General features: G+C 41.5%; 2 protein-coding genes across 2 annotated transcripts; both read left to right on the forward strand.

Annotated features, from left to right (window-relative positions):
* The first annotated feature begins 6,912 nt into the window (after positions 1-6,912).
* LOC116843533 lies at positions 6,913-15,202 on the forward strand. Its single transcript, XM_032813997.1, has 11 exons — positions 6,913-7,199; positions 7,414-7,753; positions 8,157-8,387; positions 8,448-8,561; positions 8,788-8,943; positions 11,960-12,243; positions 12,727-13,066; positions 13,859-14,089; positions 14,171-14,284; positions 14,801-14,956; positions 15,152-15,202. The coding sequence occupies exons 1-11, from the start codon at positions 6,913-6,915 to the stop codon at positions 15,200-15,202; spliced, it is 2,304 nt and encodes a 767-aa protein (XP_032669888.1).
* A 1,184-nt stretch (positions 15,203-16,386) lies between these two features.
* On the forward strand, positions 16,387-19,680 carry LOC116843534 (odorant receptor 4-like). The gene is made up of 6 exons (XM_032813998.1): positions 16,387-16,643; positions 17,386-17,734; positions 17,900-18,154; positions 19,107-19,220; positions 19,277-19,432; positions 19,630-19,680. Exons 1-6 carry the CDS (start codon positions 16,387-16,389, stop codon positions 19,678-19,680), a joined length of 1,182 nt encoding a protein of 393 aa, XP_032669889.1.
* The last annotated feature ends 2,897 nt before the right edge of the window (positions 19,681-22,577 follow it).

Below are 22,577 nucleotides of genomic sequence, written 5' to 3' on the forward strand. Positions count from 1 at the left end.
TGAATTTTATGAATGTACCTTGGTGGATTACATTCACCGTTTTCACTTCACACAGGATTAAGTCAATTCAATCGTCAATATCGACGTTCCTGATAATACGACAGCGGCAACATCGGGACCTAAACACCGAAGTATTGTTTCTTCTTCTTTTCTCTGATTTCATTCATCATCTACATATTTTCTCTTTATTGCACTGTATAATGTGGATATTGTTTTTTCTTCATTTTCAACTATTAAGAAATATATCCTTCCATTTCCTGACGAGCCTGACGTTCAAATTACAACGTCGTATTTGGTCAGGGGATAAAAGTGTTCGCGCACAGTACGTTTAAATGCACGCGATAGCACCAAGCGCGGGACGAAGCCTTGTAATTATGCTCACAAACACCATATTCGCATAATAATTCGCCAAAATCACGCGATAAATGCGATTACGTTGCCGTTTTATTTGCGCAGCCGTTCGGGCTGTAAAACTCATCGAGTCGTAGCGTTCATGCACATATCCTCATGAATATTTCAAATTTATATACACTGTAATAATTATGTACGCGCGCGCGCACACGTGGCATACACACACAATAGTTAAACATCACGTCTCTTCCATTGCTCGCGCACTGCGCACCCATCGGCGGTAACGCAAAAATACACCGCGCGGCAAATAATTATTTCCCCCCGCCCTCTCGCGTACACCGTCCGGATATAACAATTTAATTTCCCTCGTCGCGCGCTCACGTTCGTCCGGCGCGTTTCTCGTCGTTTCAGGACGCCCCGACCTCTATCCGGTCATTACCCCTCTCGGATATCTCGCGCGTGATCGCGCACGACTCCTGAATTTTTAAGGATTCGAGGTAATTCCGCAGAGACGCGACGTCCTCTCGCCTCTCTCCTCCCCGTCTGCGCTCCTTACTTTTTTTCTCATCATCTATAGCCGCAGTTATCTTACCTGACTGTTGCAACCTTATCCAGCAATTTTTCTATCGCGTTAAGAATATCTCGCCGATATTTCTCATTGGTTCGCAAAAGACATCGGCGTGGGGGATCAGAGGCACGCACAGCGATCCTCCGTATTCACCCCCGTGTTTATCCATGCGTCGGGATTACGTCATTGTCACGCCAAGTACACGCCTGGATTTTCGACGAGGTGTCCAGATATTTCGCGACGGTGCCGATGTGAGAAGGAGCCACGAACGAATCAAGCCGAGTTTCGCCAATGGCTTCAAAGATCGACTCGACTCTCGTCGGCATCGTAAGCCGCTCGATCGAGATCGGCCTCCGCGCGATCGGCGTCTGGCCCGATTCGTCTTACACGAGTCTCCGTCGCGCCTTTTGGATGATCACCCTGACGATCGCGCAGACCTTTCAGTACCGATACTTCGTCGTACACGTGCGTACCGACGACTTGTCGCATCTCATGGATGGTCTCAGCACCACGATGTCCTACAGTCTCCTGCTGCTGAAGCTCACGATATTCTGGATCCATCGGCGGTGAGTTCAACATTCCCACAGCGCGGCTGACCCGGCGCAAAAGCGCTGTCCGCAATTCAGCCGTGTCTATGCAGACGGCTCTAGACTGCATTTAAATTGGCCGGATTTTTTGAAAGTAAGATGAAATGCGCAAAGAATCGCCCCTTCGTCCGCAACTCAGCTTCGTTAAATGTCTCGTCCGTTGAGAGGCCGCATCCCCTGCTTGCGAAAACATTTTTATATAATACAAACCAGCTTTTTTTCGACGCGTTTTTCCGCGACGCTGGGAATTTTGTTTTCTATGAAAACAAAATTTTCAAACATTTTTTTCAAGTTCATAAATGACATTTTTGAAGTTAAAGAAGAAAAATTTCGAAATTCGCTTGTTATTATTATTTAAAAATTTGCTTGTTATCATTAGAAAATAATATTGTTTTCCATAATCTCGTGTGTTTCTTTTTCATCCTCCTCTTGTAAGAGCACCTCTCTTTCCAGAAAAAAGCACTGATAAACTATATATGATTTTTATATGAAAATATATAATTTTATTATAATATGCTAACTATATGCTCATTTAGATGATAACTAAATTGTATAATACAATAATAAAGTCCTGCACAACGTTGTAACACATACACCGCAGTTTAGAGTAGGATAGACCGAGGCGAATCGGGTCAAAATAAGTTTTGAGAAATAAAAGAGAAAAATAAAGAAAAAGAGAAGAAAAAAGAAATAAAATTAAATAAGTTTTGAGTTGTCAGTTTATTGTTTCAAACAAGTCGTTTTATCGTGCTACTTTCTTCTGGCACGATAAAACGACTCGTTTGAAACAGAAAATTAACGACAACTGTCTTGAAACTAATTTGGATCCAATTCGATTCGGTCTACTTTTCTTCCTCTGAAATGAAAATTGCCTTCTTCAAGGGACAGATTTCTTTTTATACGATCATTAGAAGGTATTTTCGTAATTCTAGTCGCGCACATACGTACGTAGAGGAAGCAGGCTGACAGCCGCATCCTCGTCCTTGACAGTCGAGTTTCTCACAGGATATTTCACGGCATCCTCACGATGATGGCGCGAGATCGAAGCGAGTGCGCGACCGGCTGGGCCGCCTATTCGATGTCAAGGACGATCTACGTCTCGCACCGATCTTCCAACCTGATCATCGGTCTGTACTCGATGTCAGTGTTCCTCTACGGCACCGGAGTGCTGGTCGGCCACGCCGACGAGTCCGACGAGGCCGAGAACGAGCAGCTCGCGGTGCCGACGCGAGAACTGTTCCTCAAAATGGAGCTGCCTTTCGAGTCGAACGCCTCGCCCGTTTACGAGGTCATCATGGTCGTGCAGTTTTTCCATCAGCTCGCGGCGGCGACGATAGTCGGCGTGCTGAACGCCTTGATCGTCTCGTTGGTGAGTGGATTTCATTCGTGGCGTAACGTGACTCTCTGCAAAAAACACTCTCGACGCGGAATTCGCTCTTTTGACTGTTAAACAGTGTAGTCGCGAGTGCGTGCAGAGTCAAATGAATCGACAAGTAAAATAATTAACGATAAAAATAATTTGCGACTACGCGGCGTTTAATGTCAAAGCTTTGTAAGCTCGAAACACGCGAGACACCGAAAAGGGAGAACGTGATCAAACGACACGAGTAGAATTCGGAGCTGGCGTTGTTTCTGCTGATAAATGATCCACCCGAAAGCAAAGGGAAACCAGAGAGAAACTGTTTGCTCTGTGCTTGAGAGCCAAAAGGTATTGTGGAACACATAATATCCATGGCATCCTCTGCATAATTATAATTAATGCGCGACTAAATGAGCCGTGTCATCGTGCACAATTACCGCTCGCGTCGTGGAAATTTAAATAATTTAACGGAATAATAAAACAATTTTAATCGGATCGCCTTCTGCTGCGTGTCGCCCCGCGTAATGGGCGTTCGAAGTAATGAGATACCCGTGCTACATCTGCGCGATTAATAACTTGCTTCATGTATCGTTATATGCATAATGAAAAGGGCTCTAATGAGACTCGTCGATATAAGCTGATTATAAACGTCTGCGCGTTACCCCATTAAATCCGTTTAAATCTACCTTGCCTTCATAACAGGAACGAGTTTTAGCACATAAGAGTGACACGCAAGAGACCGCCTTTCATGCTCGAGCATCGAGAACCTGAGAAAGTGTGTACCTTCAACATGAACCCTTCCTTTTTTTAAGGTGTATTTAATTTTCCTTCACTTCATCTCAGAGTGATATATCGCGTCGTGTGCGTAAGGATATAAAGTTTTAAGATCTGACAAATCTTATTTATCCGCCTCTCGCCGCCGGCCCTTTCCCGCCGACGAGCCTCTGCATACACAAGTTGTTCTTTACATTGGGTCGTGCCAATGCCGGGAACACGCTGCAGGGCGTTGACCGTTATTTTTAGATTCTTCATGTAGGTGGTCAGATCGATATTATGTGCCGAGGGTTGGTAGAAATCTCCTCAGGCGACAACGCGTTCGACTCGCGAGCCTCGGCCGTCAGAGCGCTAATACGCCGACACCAGAGAATTATCGCGCTCTCGAGAGACATCGAGACCCTCTTCTCCTACATAGCGCTGATGCAATTCCTGTGGAACACCTTGGTCATTTGCTCTCTCGGATTCGTGATTGTGACCGTGAGTAACGCTGCACGATGCACGACACGTGCGAGCGAGCGATCGAGTCTGCGCAAAGAACACGATTAATATATGTGCGCGCTACACACCAGAAAATACATGCTGCATTCGAGTGTTACTTATTACAAATATGTGATAAGAATGTTACCTGTTTCAAATATTTGAGAAGTTCATATATCCATAAATCTATCTATAAATTCATCATGAATATCAAATTTATTCAAAATACAATCTGAATTCTAATAACCGTGCAACGTAGTTTCAGTTTCTACTGTGCAAAATATAGTTTGATAATATATACGTGGGTATATAGAGGAAGGAAAATATTTACCATCGCGTGCATATGACGCTGGTAGTGAATGTTAGCCCTAGAATCCAAAATATCAAGAAGTAGACCCTGAATATGGGCAGATTTTATCCAGCGCAGTTTCGTTTGCTCATAACTTCCGTACAAATGATCAAAATTGTTTTTTTTATCGGTGTAGAAAACATAGACATAGTAAGAACAGATCGAGCATGAAGTGCAAAACCTGAAGATAAGATAGAAAGAGACGAAAAATAGGTGTTCTATCTCACAAATATCTCTAAAATAGGCCTTTCTATCTCACTCTTTTCCAGTTAAAGAGAGAAAGCTACACGCCACTTGTCATTTTCTATCAGACTTCTCATTGCCAAGTAGAGAACACGCTTGGTTTATTCTTACTATGTCTATAGTAAAAAATATCAAGGAACATGTATCTATCAATGTTTCCCAACTTCATTTAATAAAGTTAAAAAAGGTTATATAAAAAAAATAAAAGTTTTTAAAAACAGCAACGTTGAAAAAGTTGACCTGGGTAAATTTTATCCACGTTCGAGCTTTTTAGTGTTCTCTTAAAATTCTATAATTAAAAATCTAATTAGAGATTTATACTCTTTTTTTTGACAATTCTAATTGAAAATCTTTACTTAAAAAATCGACGGTTTATAGATGTATGATAGAACGACGAAGTATTTTGTATGCAAACCTCCAAAATAATTGTACGACACGCAAGCGTGGTTTTTAAAGCACTTCTGTTTCGCCCGTCAGCCGAAACGTTTGTCATGTAACGTTCTCGACTGTGTTATAGTCGATTGGCGACACGGAGGGTTCGACAATGCTGATCAAGTCTCTCTTTTTCTACTTAGTCATCACTCTGGAAGCGTTCATATTTTGTTACGCTGGAGAATACCTCAGTGCTAAGGTCAGCATGATTCATGAACGAATTGTTGTAACTTGAATGATCCTTCCGCGTTTTGGGCAAGCGATTTTCTGCCAGCGATCTAATTGCTTTGCGCTCATTTGCAGGGTAGAATGATCGGCGATGCCGCGTACGAGGCGGAATGGTACAACTCGAGTCCCACGCAGAGCCGCATTATATTACTGTTGATTTTGAGGTCACAAAGGAAGTTATCTATCACGATTGGGAAGTTTATGGATCTCTCGTTGGAGCGTTTCACTACAGTAAAATATATTTCAAGACTTACTCCCGTTGTCTTTTGATAAAAATTGCTTCTCGCTCTCAGAGTGAATCGTTTTAATACCATTGCTACTTCGAGGACCGATTCATAAATTCGAAGCAGAGAGATAATATCTTTTCTTTCACAAAAATACAAATGAAAAGTGTGCTTTTACCCGCTGTTTGATTGAGCTTCTAAATTAGATTTACCAAAGTTACACGCGACGTTTCCGCAAATTTCTCACAGAAAGATATATCAGCTGAAATATATTTCTTTTCCAGATTATCAAGGCGTCCGCGTCCTACGTGTCCGTGCTTCATGCGATGTCTTGAAGAGCATGAATAATCGCAGATGCAATGTACATTTGTAGCTATTATGAGAAACGTAGCAGTTCTCCCGCGAACGTATGTGACCTCATGTAAAAAAATACATCAATACACCGCGATCGACCCGACGATTACGTTGAAATTCAATGGATAAATCGTCTTTGTTCGCTCTGGCTAAACCTCCACAACGTCCCTGCCTGTGCCATCGTGCACCTTCACCTCTCTCCACTTCTTCGGCTTATCCTTATGAATTCATGCTTCACAATTTCCACTCTACGTTTCTCTCCGCCGTATGGGATCTTTAACTGTTCTCCGAACAAAATTATGCACCCACGCGCATCGAGCGATACGCTCGCGTTGCATTTTTAACGTAAATAACGGATGACGCCGCGAGCGACGCGCAGAGACGAGGGCGCGCATCGCTGTTGTTCCTGGCAGTGGCTTTCCTTCTTTTTGCAGTCGCAATTATCGGTTCGCATTTGTTATTCGCGACTTGCCAATGAAGAAGAAATATCACGAGAATACGCGACGAGATAATTCTCATTGGTCGATCACAGTCGAGTTGGGTTCCCTCGACCGAGGAATCCTTAGAATTTTGCAGTTTCTCCGAGACATCCTGGTCAACCACATCAGCCGTGGACTGACTTCGGCGAAGTGCGAAGTCTCCACTGCGGTCTGTCATCGACTATTGATCCGGCTGTGGTCGGCAATTTCGTCGCTCAGTCGATGACACCGTGAAGTTGCATTCCTCTCTTTCTACAACGGCCGGAGTGTGTGTTGCAGTTCCAGTAGAAGATACTCGGGTCAAGTCGTGCACACCGACAGGGTTAAATAAATCCATTTGACGTGAATCTCTCGATGTCCCTCTCCGCTCTTGACCGCGTCTGCGATGTAAACAGAGAAGCAAGATCAAGTTAAGCGGTGTTAATCAGTGGTAGAGCTCCGTGCGGGTGCCATCGAGTTGCGGAATCCACCTACTCGGGCCTGATGAAGAGTGACACGAATGCCACCGGTCAGCCAGCGATGAGTCCGATGAGTACCGTGTGCCGTTCCGTGGAGTTCGGCCTTCGCCTGGTCGGCGTATGGCCGGGCACGTCGATGTCCCGTAGATTCTCCTACATATTTCTGATGGCGTTGTTTCAGATCTTTCAGTACCGTTACCTGATCGCTCACTTCAGCAAGCAGGACCTCTCGCTCCTCATGGACGTTCTGAGCGCGACTATGGCTTACAGCTTGCTGTTCCTCAAGCTGATCATCCTCACCGTCAACGCTCGGTAAGCGCCCACGTTGTTATGTATTCTCGGCACGGAGCTGAGTGCGATTCGCGAGATGAAAGCGACCTCGATCCCGCGATATTCTTGATTGGAAGCGCACGTCCCGAGCAAATGTCGGGAATTCGCGAGAGTTCGACAATTTTCACGAAAGAGTCCGTGCCCTTATCACACACTATAAACACCAACAACACCTTCCGAAATTAATTCGTTATAGTCAGCTCGATGAAATGATAGCGTGCGTGATCGAGGACTGGAAAAAGCGCGATGCGTCCGACGAGTGCGCGATGACCAGAACAGCTTATACCGCTCGTCGCTTCTCCAATCTGATAATCCTCTCCAACGCGATGTCGGTTTTATCCTACGCGACCGGCAACCTCCTCATGTGGCGCAAGAACGATAATCAGACCGACAATCGGGAGCTCTTCCTCAAGATGGACCTGCCCTTCGACACTGCTAGAGAATCTGTCTACGTAGCTGTTCTCGTTACACAGTTCGTTCACCAGATGAGCGCCGCTAGTATCTTGGGCGTGTTGGATAGTTTGCTATTGACTCTGGTAAGCGCGAATGTTCTGCTGATTCATCGGTATGTTTCTGCAATGCGACGCAGTAACGGGTGCTTTAGGGAAGCAATTTGCTCCGAAAGTTTTTGTGACTAATTAACAGAAATATTAATGATCACATACATTAATGTATCTCGTTTAAGGGACACATAATTATATAGTATATGATGTGTAATATAATATTACATAAACATAAAGTATAAATAAAACGTGCAAATGTAATTATATAGAATTAATTATATACAAAATCATTATTTTCCGTGAGTTGATTGCTCAATAAAATTGTAACTTGAAGACAGCAATTTTTCGGTTTTTATGAACGTTGAATTCTCAAAGAATTCATCCACTTTCGTTATACTAATCTACGATTAAAGGGAGACCATCTTATGACGTTCAGGTTCTGCATGTGTGTGGACAGATTGACATAATCCGGCGAAAGTTGGGCACTATCACGCAACAGGATATCGAGCGAAATGCAAGCAAGATCATTGTAAAAATGTTGATTATTCGACATCAGAGGGTTATCTCCTTCGCGAAGAATATCGAGGCCCTGTTCTCGAACATCGCACTAATACAATTTTTATCGAACACTTTGATCATCTGTTGCCTGGGCTTTCTCATCGTGATCGTGAGTAGTTTGAAATATCGGACATTTCTATCGGGAGACATAATATCTCCATATTTTCAGTCCATCGATCTCCCGAATGGGTCGACGATGCTTGTGAAGTCTGTATTTTTTTATATCGGGATGAGCGCGCAGGCGTTTGTATTTTGTTTCGTCGGGGAATATCTCAGTTCGAAGGTCAGTGTATTTATTATAGATACACATTCGCAGAATACTAATTCGTACAACCTGGCTTTGGATTTAAAATCGTCTCAACTTCATCGCAAGGTGCTGTGAGAACTACTTATAGCTACTCTTGAGATGAACTTAAGACGATCTTGAACATAAGATCGAACTATGAGTGTATCGTCCTAGTAAGTGCAAAATCTGTTGATCCATGACGAAATCGTGGCGTTTGTTGCAGAGCGGAATGATCGGCGACGCGGCGTACGAATCGCTCTGGTATGATCTGAAGCCGAATCAGAATCGCGATATTTTAATCATGATCATAAGATCACAGAAGCATCTAAAGCTCACGGCCGGCAAGTTTGTGGATCTTTCCTTGAAGCAATTTGGCAACGTAAGATCTTAAGGAGATAACAAAAATTAATCGGTTAAAAGACTCATGTAAACGTAATTTGCATGTGCAACGTCTTTTCGGCGATTTTCTAATCGCTTCGCCGCGCGACGATATTACTATGGATGGAGTCGTGTGTGTTTTTACCATGTTGCAGATCGTGAAAGCCTCGGCATCATACGTATCGGTGTTGCACGCCATGTACTGAAGTTTTAACGTACTTCGCGCAGAACAGCTTACACATCCGCGCGGAAGAATATCATGCTTCTACCACCGCCGCCAGCCGTATACACGATTAGCGAGTTTCCTCAGAGAGCCGACGAGGTTTCATATGTGCGAGTAAACGAGCGGGGATATCGTTTACTGAAACATCGATTCGCGATAGCTTTACATGGCTTGTAGCGTAGAAGCACAGAATCGTAAATATAACGTTGTTTCTTCCGATTGATGTACTTCACATCGAACCCGACGACGTCGAGATGAAAAGAATTACGCGTTGTCACGACAAAGTGAAAATTTCAAGGATACTTTTCAGGAACGAATATATTTATCGAAGTCGGCTGGAAATTATTAAATTTTCGAGTGACACAAAAATGTGACCTTTGTCAATCGTAAGATAAAATTTCTCGTTTGCTTGGTTTAAGAAATCTCGTGATAAATATTTGTTCGCAATAATTAGTTTTTAAAAATATTTATCTAAACGTAAATATATCTCTGATAAAATAAAAATTTTTATTTTGAATTCGCTTTAATCGATAAAAATCTTCTGATTAGCTTTAAATTAAATGTGTATATATATATATATAAAAGAAAAGAGAGAGAGAGAGAGAGAGAGAGAAAAGATACCGTAAAGTTATCGATATTATTTCTTTTATCACGTGTATCTTGAACAATTGAATGAATCATTTCATGAGACTACGTTTAGTATTAAAAACTTGTACAGAGAAAAATAACGTTACGAAATACTTGCCTCGATTGTGAGGAAAAATTGCTCATTGAACTTCACTTCTCCTCGGCTTGCGTTGTCGTCCGTGCTTCTATCGGCGAACTATCCTCGCGAGCAGTCACAACATGTGAACTATAATCTTCGTACTAATTTTCCCATCGCAATAAACTCCTACAATACGTCTTCGCTTTCCTCCCTAGCGACCCCACACAAAAAAAGCTTACTCCCCTCGGTGGCAACTTTTCAACCACGCGGCGAGCACGTAGTTCGTGGAAGATGCGATCCTTCTCGAGTTTATCTGGCTCGTTGCATTTTTAAAAGCGAGCGCAGCACGCTTGCATCGTGATCAGAAGCTCGACGACGCAGGGAAGAAGCGTCTCTCTGCTTTTCAGCAGCAAAGCAATCATTGTTGCCCATGAAATTCCTAGTAGTCGCATAGCAGTGATATCATCCGTGATACAGCGGGTAGAGATCAGTCCATGAAAGATGATGAGCACAAAAGAAGTTCGATTATCGATCTCGATCTATGAGAGAGATTTCAATATGTACGAAGTTGAAGGTGTACCCACGATTCTCAAGACATTTTTCATGATTTCCGAAAGCAAGTATGCAATATAAGCTTAGTTGTCTAGATTTGACTGACGTTGACTTTCATATCCTTGACGACTGTATTTTCCATTATGCTTAACGCAGTCCAAATCAATGACGAACGTTTATAAGAGCAACCATTTGCATTCGTGGCCAAATTGAGAAGCGCACCGTTATCTCCTTTCTCCTCCTCGTCGTCAAGCTGATATCAAGCTGATTATTCCCGCCTTCAACATTCAGTAAGCTTCTTCGAGCGACGTGTGGCGCTCAATATTTCACGTAGTTGTAGAGTGTAATTCGCGAAATATTGCATCGTCTTGTGAATAATTCGGGGTTCTTGTTGCTAATCTTCCTTCCTTATTTCGCTAAGATCTTATAAAAGATTCAGTGATAGTTTTTTGTCTCAGTGACACACACAGAATATCTTCACAAGGAGAGTGTGAAAAAATTTCGTTTTCCTCTAGATTATTCAAAACATTAATGTCTCATGTTTTCGCGTTGCATGCTTGTTTCGATAATCCTGAGTGATCGAGGTCGCTACATATTCTCCGTGTGTATTTGCAACTATTACAAAAGAGAGAGAGATAACGTCTCACGACGTTATTACTTGATCTCGGGGTTTCGCGAACGTACGGCAATCTCCTGTAAAAACTGCGTCGATATAATTTAATGGAATCGCCGTGCAATGTTTCACGAACGGACGTCCTTTTTGCGCTCCGTTCGATCTTCTCTCCGATGCTTCTCATCGGCGAACTTTCACCCACACGCTTAGTTCATCCTTATGAATTTGTCTCACAATTTCCTCGTGTTTCTCTTGCCGCGCTGAACTTCCAGTCCTCCTGTAAATGCGCGAGCGTATTTTACACATGGATGCAATGTCGTACGCTTTTGCCTTGCATTTTTAACGAGAATACCAGCCGACGATCGAGCGTAGACAAGGGCGCATGCATGCACCCTCCGCGGCAGTCTTTTGCAACCTGCCGCTTTTTGCAACCGCAATCATCGATTTGCATCTTTCACCGGAGACTATTGTGACAAGAATAACGCGGTAACGACGGGAATACACGATGAAAAATTTCTATTGGCCGTCTATAGTCGTGGTGGGGTCGCAAGAGCGCTGAATCCATTGAGCTTCACAGTTTCATTGAGCCTTCTCGAGAGAGCGCATTCAACGACGACTTCGAGGCGAGACTATCGATCATGCTGTACTCGGAGCTTTCAGTGCCGATCTACTGACAGATCGCGCTATGAAGTCCAGCATCTTCTCTGTGTGACTGTGTGGAAGTTCCTGCGGAGTATAAATATTCGGATAGAATCACGTCGATCTAGTTTGATATACCTGGGCGATACGAATCAATGTCCTTTGCTAGATTACAGCTCTATCCGTGATGTAGACTCAGAGTCGGTGGTTGGGTTAAGCAGAGTCACAGTAGACCAGCGGGTTAAAGTTCATAGAATATAGAGTCGTGGAATTTGCTTATGAAGAGTCGAGCGAAGGTCAAAAGTGGTGAAATGAGCTCGATGACTACCGTGTGCCGTTCTATAGAGCTTGGATTTCGCTTGGTCGGTGTATGGCCGGGCACGTCGTATGCGACCTTGCGTAGATTCTTCTATATAGCCATGATGGCGGTGTTTCAGACCTTTCAATACCAACATTTGATCGCGCACTTCAACGTGGACGATATGTCGCTTCTCATGGATGTATTAAGTGCAACTATGGCTTACAGCTTGCTGTTTATCAAGCTGATTATTCTCGCCTTCAACACTCGGTAAGCTTCTTCATCGCGACGCGTAGCGCTCGATACTTCACGTAGTTGAGTGTAATTCGCGAAATATTGCATCGTTATGTAATAATGCGAAGTTCTATTTGCTAGTTCAAGGGAAGGGGAACAAGTCAACCACTGAGCTTGCACTTATTGGAGATGAGAATTAAATAAACTTTACATTGATATTTGTATCATTTTTCTCCCTTCTCATTTCCTTGTTGGTCATAATGACTTGTGCGATTAATGTTAATATTGCTAGAGAATTTGCATTATTGATAAATTCACCGGGGTAATAGACGCACCATCAGTCCTAAACCGTAGCAATAACTTGGAGAATTTGCGCTCTCACGAATTTCTTATTTTACTGTACATTGATGAACAAAGTTCATCAATGAACTTCAGACATTCATTTATATCCTGTGACATAGTGTCATAGTTGTGTCTTCACGCGACCAATAGCGATCGATGTTCCCTGATTCGTTATAGTCTGTTCGGTGAGATCATAGCACGTGTGGTCGATGACTGGAAAGAGCGCGACGTATCCGACGAGTACTTCATGATTAAAATGGCTTACATCTCCCGCCGATTCTCCAATTTGATAATCGGATCGTACGCGGTGTCGGTGTTCTTCTATGCGTCCGGCACCCTGATCAGGCTGCGTGCAAACGACAACCTGACCGACCCTCGGGAGCTCTTCCTCAAGATGGAGTTGCCCTTCGGAGTCGAGAGTGTATCCGTGTACACGGCTGTACTCGTTACGCAATTCGTACATCAGACGAGCGCCGCTAGCATAGCGGGAGTGCTAAATTCCTTACTGCTGACATTGGTAAGCGTGACTATGTTCGTCGATGATTCATCAGCATTTCCTAGAAATGATCGGGAAATAGTCAGGAAATGAAAAATAGTTACGCTTGCAAAAAAATTGCGATATGACACTGAAGATCGTGTTTAATGGATTAAACAGTTCCGCGAAAAAGAGAGGCTTTTACACCGAGAGAAAAAAAATGGTTGATCTAACTTAAAATGATGGTTATTTTTCACCTTAATTTTATTTGCTTTAATATGAAAATGATAATGATAACATATATATAAGACTATAATTATTAATATCATAGAATTTAATTTATAAAATAATTTTTTACACCGAGAGAAAAAAAATGGTTGATTTAACTTAAAATGATGGTTATTTTTCACCTTAATTTTATTTGCTTTAATATGAAAATGATAATGATAACATATATAAGACTATAGTTATTAATATCATAGAATTTAATTTATAAAATAATTTTTTTTTATTATAATTTATAGTAATTATTTCTTTATGTGATTATATATACCAAAAAATGTATAAATATACTACTTTCCTTTCTTCTCTCTCTCTCTTTCTTTCTTCTTTTCTCGTAGATATTCGATTGGATAAATAAAATGAAGGGAAAGTGATTGTTAGTCGATATATATGTCAAAACCCTATTATTCAATTTTTTTAGGATTTTTATATGAACGCGGAAAAGTGAGAAGAAAGACTAGATCCATCTATGTCGAACACTCGAAGAAGGTGCTCGTTCGTTTCTGTTAAGAAAGACGTTACATTAAACGACACGTGTGTCGTCACATTCAGGTTCTCCACGTGTGCGGGCAGATTGACATAGTGCGGCAAAAACTAGGTGAAATCACGCAAAAGGATGTCAAGAGCGGCGTGTCCAAGAGCCTCATGAAAAAGTTGATCATCCGACACCAGAGGATCATCTCCTTCACGCAAAGTATCGAAGCTCTCTTCTCGAACATCGCACTTGTACAATTTGTGTCGAATACTCTTATCATCTGCTGCCTGGGATTTCTAATCGTTATCGTGAGTACACGAAATGTCCAAAAAAGCAATTTTTCTTCTTTCAAACATACACAGAATGAAAACACATCTTAAAAATTTCAGTCTATCGGTTTGCCGAACACGTCGTCGACGTTAATAAAGTCCGTATTGTTTTACGTGGTCATTAACTTGGATGCGTTTATTTTCTGCTTCGTCGGCGAGTATCTCAGTACAAAGGTCAGTATATAACAGTCATTGCTAACAAAAGTTCGCGACATTATACCCTTGTTGAACTTCGGGACGCAAATGTATCTGTTTTTTTTTGTTATAAAAAAACAAATTCTGCTATCATTTTTGTCAAGAAAAAAAATTGACGACTATCCTGCTACTGATCGTACTGAACGTAACAGATTCGTTCGAGGTAATGTTTTCAAGAAAAATTTGAATTGAGATTTACCAAAAAAAAAATAAATAAAAATAAAAAATGCGATTATTTTAGCACTGATTGCTATCGGCCAAAAGTTTAGAAGCAGTATGTAAATTAAGCAAAGAGGAACTTTGTAAAAGAAATAACTTTGGGATAGTACTGGTATGCTTTTCAAAGATTAATGTTTACAGCTTAAGCAACAACAGTAAATCACAACAAAACATATTAAAAGATTCACTTTTACGGAAAGTCAGTAGGGTTTTCGAGCTTTTGGCCGGTGAAATGTGACAGGCTGTCTCACGGGAAAAATTTGCCGTGTGTCTCAGAGCAGAATGATCGGCGACGCGGCGTATGAGTCGCTCTGGTACGACCTGAAGCCGCACCAGAATCGAGATCTCCTCCTGATGATTCTGAGATCGCAGAAACACTTGACGCTCACGGTCGGCAAGTTCGTGGACCTTTCGTTAGTGCAATTCAGCAGTGTAAGACTTTAGCGAAGTAATGAGAAGTAATGAGACAGGAGTGAGACTAACAGGAATCTCGTATTCGCGATCGCATTTTCGCTCTCATCACGAGTAACGCTATCGATACAACCGACTGACATTTTCTAGACTTATTCTTCCCGCGGCACACAATGTTCGCGTATGATGTCCGTAATTACATCCATTATGTTGTAGATCGTGAAAGCCTCGGCGTCATACGTGTCGGTGTTGCACGCGATGTACTGAGACCTTAACATACAGCTGTACGTACGCCGCTCGTGTATCTTCGCGTGCGCCGGAGTATAGTGCCTTCATATCTACCCACCAGTCTACGAGCGTTTATTACACGATTAGCGAATTTCCTATTCAGAGACTCGACGGGGTTTCACACCAAATGTAGCCGCGCGGGCGAACGAGCAAATGTGACGACGCTTCTCTCTGCGAGACATTGATTGCAGATCGACTATTTGTACGGCCGTAAGTATCGCGTGAATTCTCCCGACCGATGTACATTGTCAAAAACATGCTAACGCAATATAAAATAAAAAAGAATCACTCTTCCTACACAAGAAGATACATTACCAAGTGTCACACGGCCGCCTTGGCTCTACTGAAGTATAGAAGAAGAATCGTCGAGATTCACCTCTCCATCCTGCGCACTGTGCTCGCCTGCACCGTCATCGGCCGACTGTTCGATCCTCCTCGCGGATACTCGTACGATATCTACTGCGATATATACTACGATCTTCACTCTGGCTCTTTCCATCGCGATACACCTTCGCCTCACGCCCTCATGGCACCCTCGCGACACCCTCGCGATACCTTCGCGACGCCTTCGTTCCCCTCGGCGGCGGGAAAAGTTTTTCAAGCACGCGCACGGCGAACCTCATGACAGACGCGCTCCTCTTGCGATATTACTTGCTTTGTTGCATTTCTGTTCGATTCTCCTCGTGGATATCCGCGATATCTACTGGGATATGTACTACGATTTTCACCCTGGCTCTTTCCATCGCAATATACCTTCACCTCACGCCCTCATGGCACCGTCGCGACACCCTCGCGATACCTTCGCGACGCCATTCCCCTCGGCGGCGGGGAAAGTTTTTTAAGCGCGCGCAGCGAACACCTCGTGACAGGTGCGCTTCTCTTGCGATATTACTTGCTTCGTTGCATTTTTTAAGAAAGCACGCATTTACATGCATCGCCAGTGCAGGAGCCCCTAATGTGAGGTGGCCCCTAATTTCCAATCGCGGAAGCTATCATCGAGTCTGAAATTACTATAACACATAGCTGTAGTTTCGTAAGCGATGCACTGAGAATATTTAACGAGCAGTAATTTCAATGGTCAATGACCGATGACACGCGACTACTTTCGGTTGGACTGTCGACCTGCGTTGTTCATCGTTCGCGAGGAGGTTCGTTCGAAAAGAATGATGGAGAAGAGTACGCTCAATCACGCAGTGAAAATCGGGCTTCATTTTTACGGCATCCGGCCGTACCTATCGACCACCATCTTATTTCGATTATATTGGATCACGGCACTTAGCACAGCTCAGATCTTTCAATACCGCTACGTGATCGTGAACATCGATACGGATAACTTCTCCGAATACATGGACGGAGTGAGCAGCGCCATGGCCTCCTCGTTGTTATTCATCAAACTCGCTATATTGTGGGGAAATCAAAAGTAAGTCGTTGAATCACGAGGCAGCACGCAAATCGTGTCACGATCTCGTCACTTGGACTCGCTGAAGTTACCAAACAACTTATATATACATATATATATGTAATATTATTAAATATATAAATATATTAAAATATTGCCTCCTCTAGCTGAGACAATATTTTTCGCAACATTTTAATTTGCCAAGAAATAGATTAAAATACAATATTAAAATTAATATTACAAAAAATTTAGTACTTTAATAATGTTTAATATATTAAAAAGTAATATCAAAAATTTTTCTGTTGCACAATGGCAATGTATAGTAATATAGTAATACATTAGTAATGAACAATCTTCGGTAGCTCTCATACTCTGATAACATTTCTCATGAAATCTAAAGACCTTAGAATAATCATTGATCTTGATATTAAGTTAGCCGAGAAGTTCGATTCAATTTTCAATAGATAATGTCGCATGCAGATCTAATGCAGGCGACTGATAATAATCCGCTGTCAAAATGTTGTCGAAGGATCATGGCCAACGACAGTGATTACTCAGTTGATCGTTAATCTGTCTTCACTAAATGTAATCAGCTGAAATTTGACTGAGAAATCGGGCCGAGCTTTCCTCGCGTGCCTGATCTATTACGAGTTGTGGCTGAAACATTCTGAAATCAAATTCGTAGTTGATCTTGTGACACGATGCTTGTTGAGAGTTAAACAAATGCTAACACGAGCGGGGTGAATCCTGTTCTTCTCCGTAGAACATTTCACGAGATATTACAAATGATGGCTGCCGACTGGCAGGATTACATCTCGAACTTCGGTTCACACCTAATGACGAGCAATGCGCATCTCGCACATCGCAGTTCGAGGTCGATCATCGGCCTGCAAGTGGTCGCCGTATTTTTCTACACTTATGGAGTGCTCGCCGCCAACGCGGGTGATCCCGATAGGTGGGAACCGTACGCGCGGGAGCTGATTCTCAAGATGGATTTTCCGTTCAATATTAGCACGAACTCGATTTACATAGGCATTACGGTCGTGCAGTTTGTCCACTTGATGCTGGTCGCCTGCGGCATCACCGTTATCAATTCGCTCCTCGTCACTCTGGTGAGTTTGGATTATCTCGCGCGGAACTCTCGCTCATAAACAGCGAATAATCCATACCTTCCTAAAATAATTTGTCCAACAAACCCGAGAAGTAATTTTTTTTCTATCTTCTTGAAAAGAAGATCAATCAATCAATCTCATTAATCATCAATCTGTAAACTTTAGATACTTCATGACTGCGGTCAGATCGACATGCTTTGTGAATGGCTCACGAAACTATTCTCCAGAGATGCGTCGCTATCGACAAATGAGACTACGTCGCAATCAACAGGCAAGATCACGATGCGCTCAATAATCGCGAAACACCAGCGGATCATCAAATTTTCGGACAACGTCGAGGATGTTTATACATATATCGCATTGATGATATTGTTGTCGGACACGCTGATCACATGCTGTTTAGGATTCATTATCGTTACCGTAAGTAACGTGACCGAAAACAAACACTGAATATTTAATAAATATTTTGAGCATTCGTTTAGAAATTCATCAAATAGATGAACTTGCATCATAAATGCATCGGAGGAATGCTGTACGGAAGAAACAGTATGGTACATTGCTCCACACATAAATCTGGTTGTGCCAATTAGAATCAATATTAGAGTCACATTTATATGTGAATCAATTATACTGTTTTCTCCGCGTACGTTGACCCATTTGCATCATTTGGAGCTTTGAAAAATATGTCCATATCACATTGTATCTTAAGACTACAATAAATATTCTTGAAATTCTAACATCGTTCACTAGTTGACACAAATTCCTATTTCACATGAAAAAAAGATTTTCAAGATATACAATCAAAATAAAAAATAAAAAATTACTTATCCTTAATACAATATAATAATAAATAAAATAGAGACGGTATTTATATTTAATATATAGGGTATCTGACAATCGTGACATACCCATTGTCCCAGATTGAACTGGTAAAATTGAACATAACATTTCTGTATCATTTCGCAAATAACGTAGAATCTTGAGTTATTAATTAAAGAATATCGATGAATAATGTATTTGTACATTAGATCAAACTGAACAAAAAATCCTCTATTGCTTTGTAAATGGCCACGTGGATTTTTTATTACTTTGGTGTATTATTAATTTTGTTACTTTGGTGGTATCTTGCGCGATAATAACGAAAACATATTTGAAAAGCTAAGTGAGGAACGTTTAATTATAACACGACTAACGTTAAGAATTCAATCTATCATTTCGCACTACAATCTCGAACTTTCAAGCTAACCTTGACTGCACGCAGAGGCGTGATAGTGGCCTTGCGAAATGAACGTATATATTCGTTTCCGATGCAAATGGGTTAATTACCGATACAACTAATTCCTACTGAATCACCAAAGCATGCAAATCGCAGTCCATCGGCACGCCGAATGGTGGAGCGATCCTGGTGAAGTCTGTGTTGTTCTACATCACGATGAATTTCGAGGTCTTCATATATTGCTTCGCCGGGGAGTATCTGAGCGCCAAGGTTAGCGTCTCTGACGACTTCAGTGATCCATCGATCTTATTTAATTCGTTTTTTAGAGTAAAAAGATTGGGAATGCGGCGTACGATTCTCTCTGGTACAACACTTCGATCAAAAATAGCCGCACGATATTGTTTGTCATACTGAGAGCGCAAAAGCGACTGACAATCACGAGCGGCAAGATCGTGGATCTATCTTTGGAACGTTTCACCAGCGTAAGATCCCGTACAAATGTCCAAAATACATTCTGGAGACGTCCCAGAGATATCAAATATCTCGCTGTATGCGATTCGTCCGCAAAGCACATCATGTCGATGCTCACGTCGCGATAATATTCACATGCACTTTTTATACTGACATTTATAATTACACACATTTATGCACAACATAATGACAAACAGTAATATTACAGGTTGTGAAGGCATCGGCGTCATATATATCGGTGTTATTAGCGATGTACTGAAGATAGGTGAAAGCTCGATTAGTACACCAGCTATTACTATAACATTGTGGAAATATTGTATAATGGAGTAGTGAAAGTAGCAATGTAAAAATATATTAATTTTTTCCAAGCCACGGCTCAGTTTAATTTTTCTCACGTGTAATTTATAGTTAAATCTGCTATTTTTTATAATTTTTTATACAGTATAATTAAATTTATTTTTTTATAATAAAATTTGCACATTTTTTACGTTAGAAAAGTACCTCACAATTGTTAGAAACTAAGAAATCATAATGAAAATTACATAGCAGAAGATTTTCGCGTTATAGGTTTAGAAATACATACAGAGTCCGACAATTCATTATAGAGCCACGGTGTGTAGATAGGATACATCAATCTGAACAACTACTATTCTCTACTATTTTTAAACTATTTTAGTTTTCTACTATTTTTTAAATAATCATGTAAAATTTTGGAATATTACTGAAAAAAGTTTGACGAACCAGAACATGCGATGCTATTGGCCTCGATAAGTACAAGATCTCATCCCACAACATTGTGCGTTCTGCTTCGTCAATCTTTCATTAAGATCGCGAAATCTTATGTGGTTGTTTGAAAAATGGTAGAAGTAGGCTTAGGTATATGATGAAAAAAATTTTGTTTATGATAATACTTAATTTATCTAATTTATGGTAATATTACTAACAAGCCAACGAATATAACTTTGCATCTTTTATTTTTACAATTTTTTTCGCAGCTTCCATTTACTCATCTACGGTGAAAGAGCATTTTGCAGCGCTGGCAAAACTTTTGCAATTTCGTTTTCTCTTAGTACTTCGCAGTAGTGTCTTCGTGTCGCGAATTACTTTTTCATGGTTGCTGCGCACAACTTCGCATCTGGCGTACGCTCTCACTCTTCATCAACTAACATGTCGTAATGCGTGCATTGTCCCATAATTACGTTCGATGTTCTCTCATCGTAATGATTTTGTTCACGACATATCATAAAATTTTCATAAAAAAATCGTTTCGATTCAAAGAAACAATGTAAGAGCAGTGCTACTCTGAAATACTCACTTCGATTACGTAGAATGGCTGCTCGTATCAGTGAAACTTTATTTTCGTTTTTCTCCACATGTTGTGCAACTAAGAATACCGTCTTCTTTGCGACTATGTTCGCTACTTTCTTGAGACTAGCAAAACTATAATCGTTTCATCGAGACGAATTTGCGCAGTATGTTTCCCTCGTCTTTCTTTCGCGATCCTCCCTCAACGAACAATAGAACTTTTCCACTTCACGTCGCGGCCAGACACGCGGGCGAGTTCATAGAAGCTGCACTTTCAAGTCACTGCTTGTTGCATTTTTTAAATGGACACGTGGTAACATTGGCCATGGTCGGGAACAGGACAGGAATGGGGGACAAAGTCCCTTATACTTTTCAAATCCTAGCCTACGATTGTCGAGATTATCGTTGCATGTGTGATCCCAATTTCGTTAAACTTCGCGTACCTAGCTATAAAAAAGCTCAGCGAACGGCCGATGTTCGGCATCACGAAGTAGTCGTGTTTCCTTTTCGTTTGAATTTTCCACGAACGTGAATAGTAAGAAACTCAGCGTCATACAGGTAAACCGATGCTACATGCGATGAACTCATGAAGTTTCCATATATTTTATGCGCCGATAATATCATCCACGTGCAGGATATAATACCTTTACTACTAGCCACTAGCAGTTTAAGCGATTAGCAATTTTCCTATTCAGAGACACGACGGGATTTCTCGTCAAATACTACGCGCGTGCGAACAAGAAAGGGTATCGTGTACAGAAACATCGACTCGCGATCATTTCTCTGGCTTGCAGTACATAAGCACAAGAGAAGAGAGAGGTCGCAAATGTAACAGTAATATAATTACTAAATTAATAGTTATATAATTATAGTAATATAATTTTCTCGTGCGCGCGTGACAACAAATGTCGATTACATTGCCGGCAGCCGCAAAACGCAAACACCAAACAAGGTCAACATTAACTCTAAATTGCTAATACTGGTAGTTCGTTATTAGATCTATTCTATTTAGCTGAACTGTCTGAACTGGTGCACACTAGTACAATAAGTTAAAGCAAGACAAATTTTGTTTCACTTTAACTTATTGCACCAGTCTGCACTAATTGAGGCAGTTCAGCTAAAAAGAACAGACTTATTGTCAAAGTGGACTTATCTCGATGCTCTTAATTACTTTTTTACTTGTAGTTTGTCTCAAAATCTTTAATCGTTTCCTTCACACAAAAGAAAAATAAAATAATGCTGATTACAAACATTTTTTATTAAATCACAACAAGCGATTATTCAAAGTACAGATAAAAATGACTAACATGTGTAATCTAGCGTTAAAGCTGCTATGATTGCTCCACTTTGATATATAACAATAATTGATATAACAATGATTAAACACGCCAATGACCTAACTAAAAAAATTAGTCGTTCCCGAAAACAAATAATATTATGAGACATTTGCCAGATTAAGAAGAAAAATCGTCCATCGAGATTTACTTCTTCTGGCGACCTGCCACTGTCATCGGCGAACCGTTCAATTCGCTTCACACGCATCTTCCTCGCCGGCTTACGCCATTTTGAAATGTGAGTTCCTGGAAGCCCCCTCCCCGTCACAATAAGCAATGTCTGATAATTCCGAAACATGTCTTCGCTCTTTTCCATTGAAATACGCACCCTTCGGCAGCAAAACTTCTCACTCACGAGTTTGCGGTTCTACATGGTGGACGAACGGGGATGACACACGAACCGCCGGCGGTTCGTGGAAACCACGTCTCTCTTCGAGGAATTTTACCTTCCCCATTGCATTTTTAAAATGGGCGTACAATGACATCGTAAGCGGAAGTTCGACGATAAAGCAAGTGC

This window comes from Odontomachus brunneus, unplaced genomic scaffold, assembly GCF_010583005.1.
Source record: "Odontomachus brunneus isolate Ranch 3 - 2012 unplaced genomic scaffold, Obru_v1 Obru_scaffold_033, whole genome shotgun sequence".
NCBI classification, from domain to species: Eukaryota; Metazoa; Arthropoda; class Insecta; order Hymenoptera; family Formicidae; genus Odontomachus; species Odontomachus brunneus.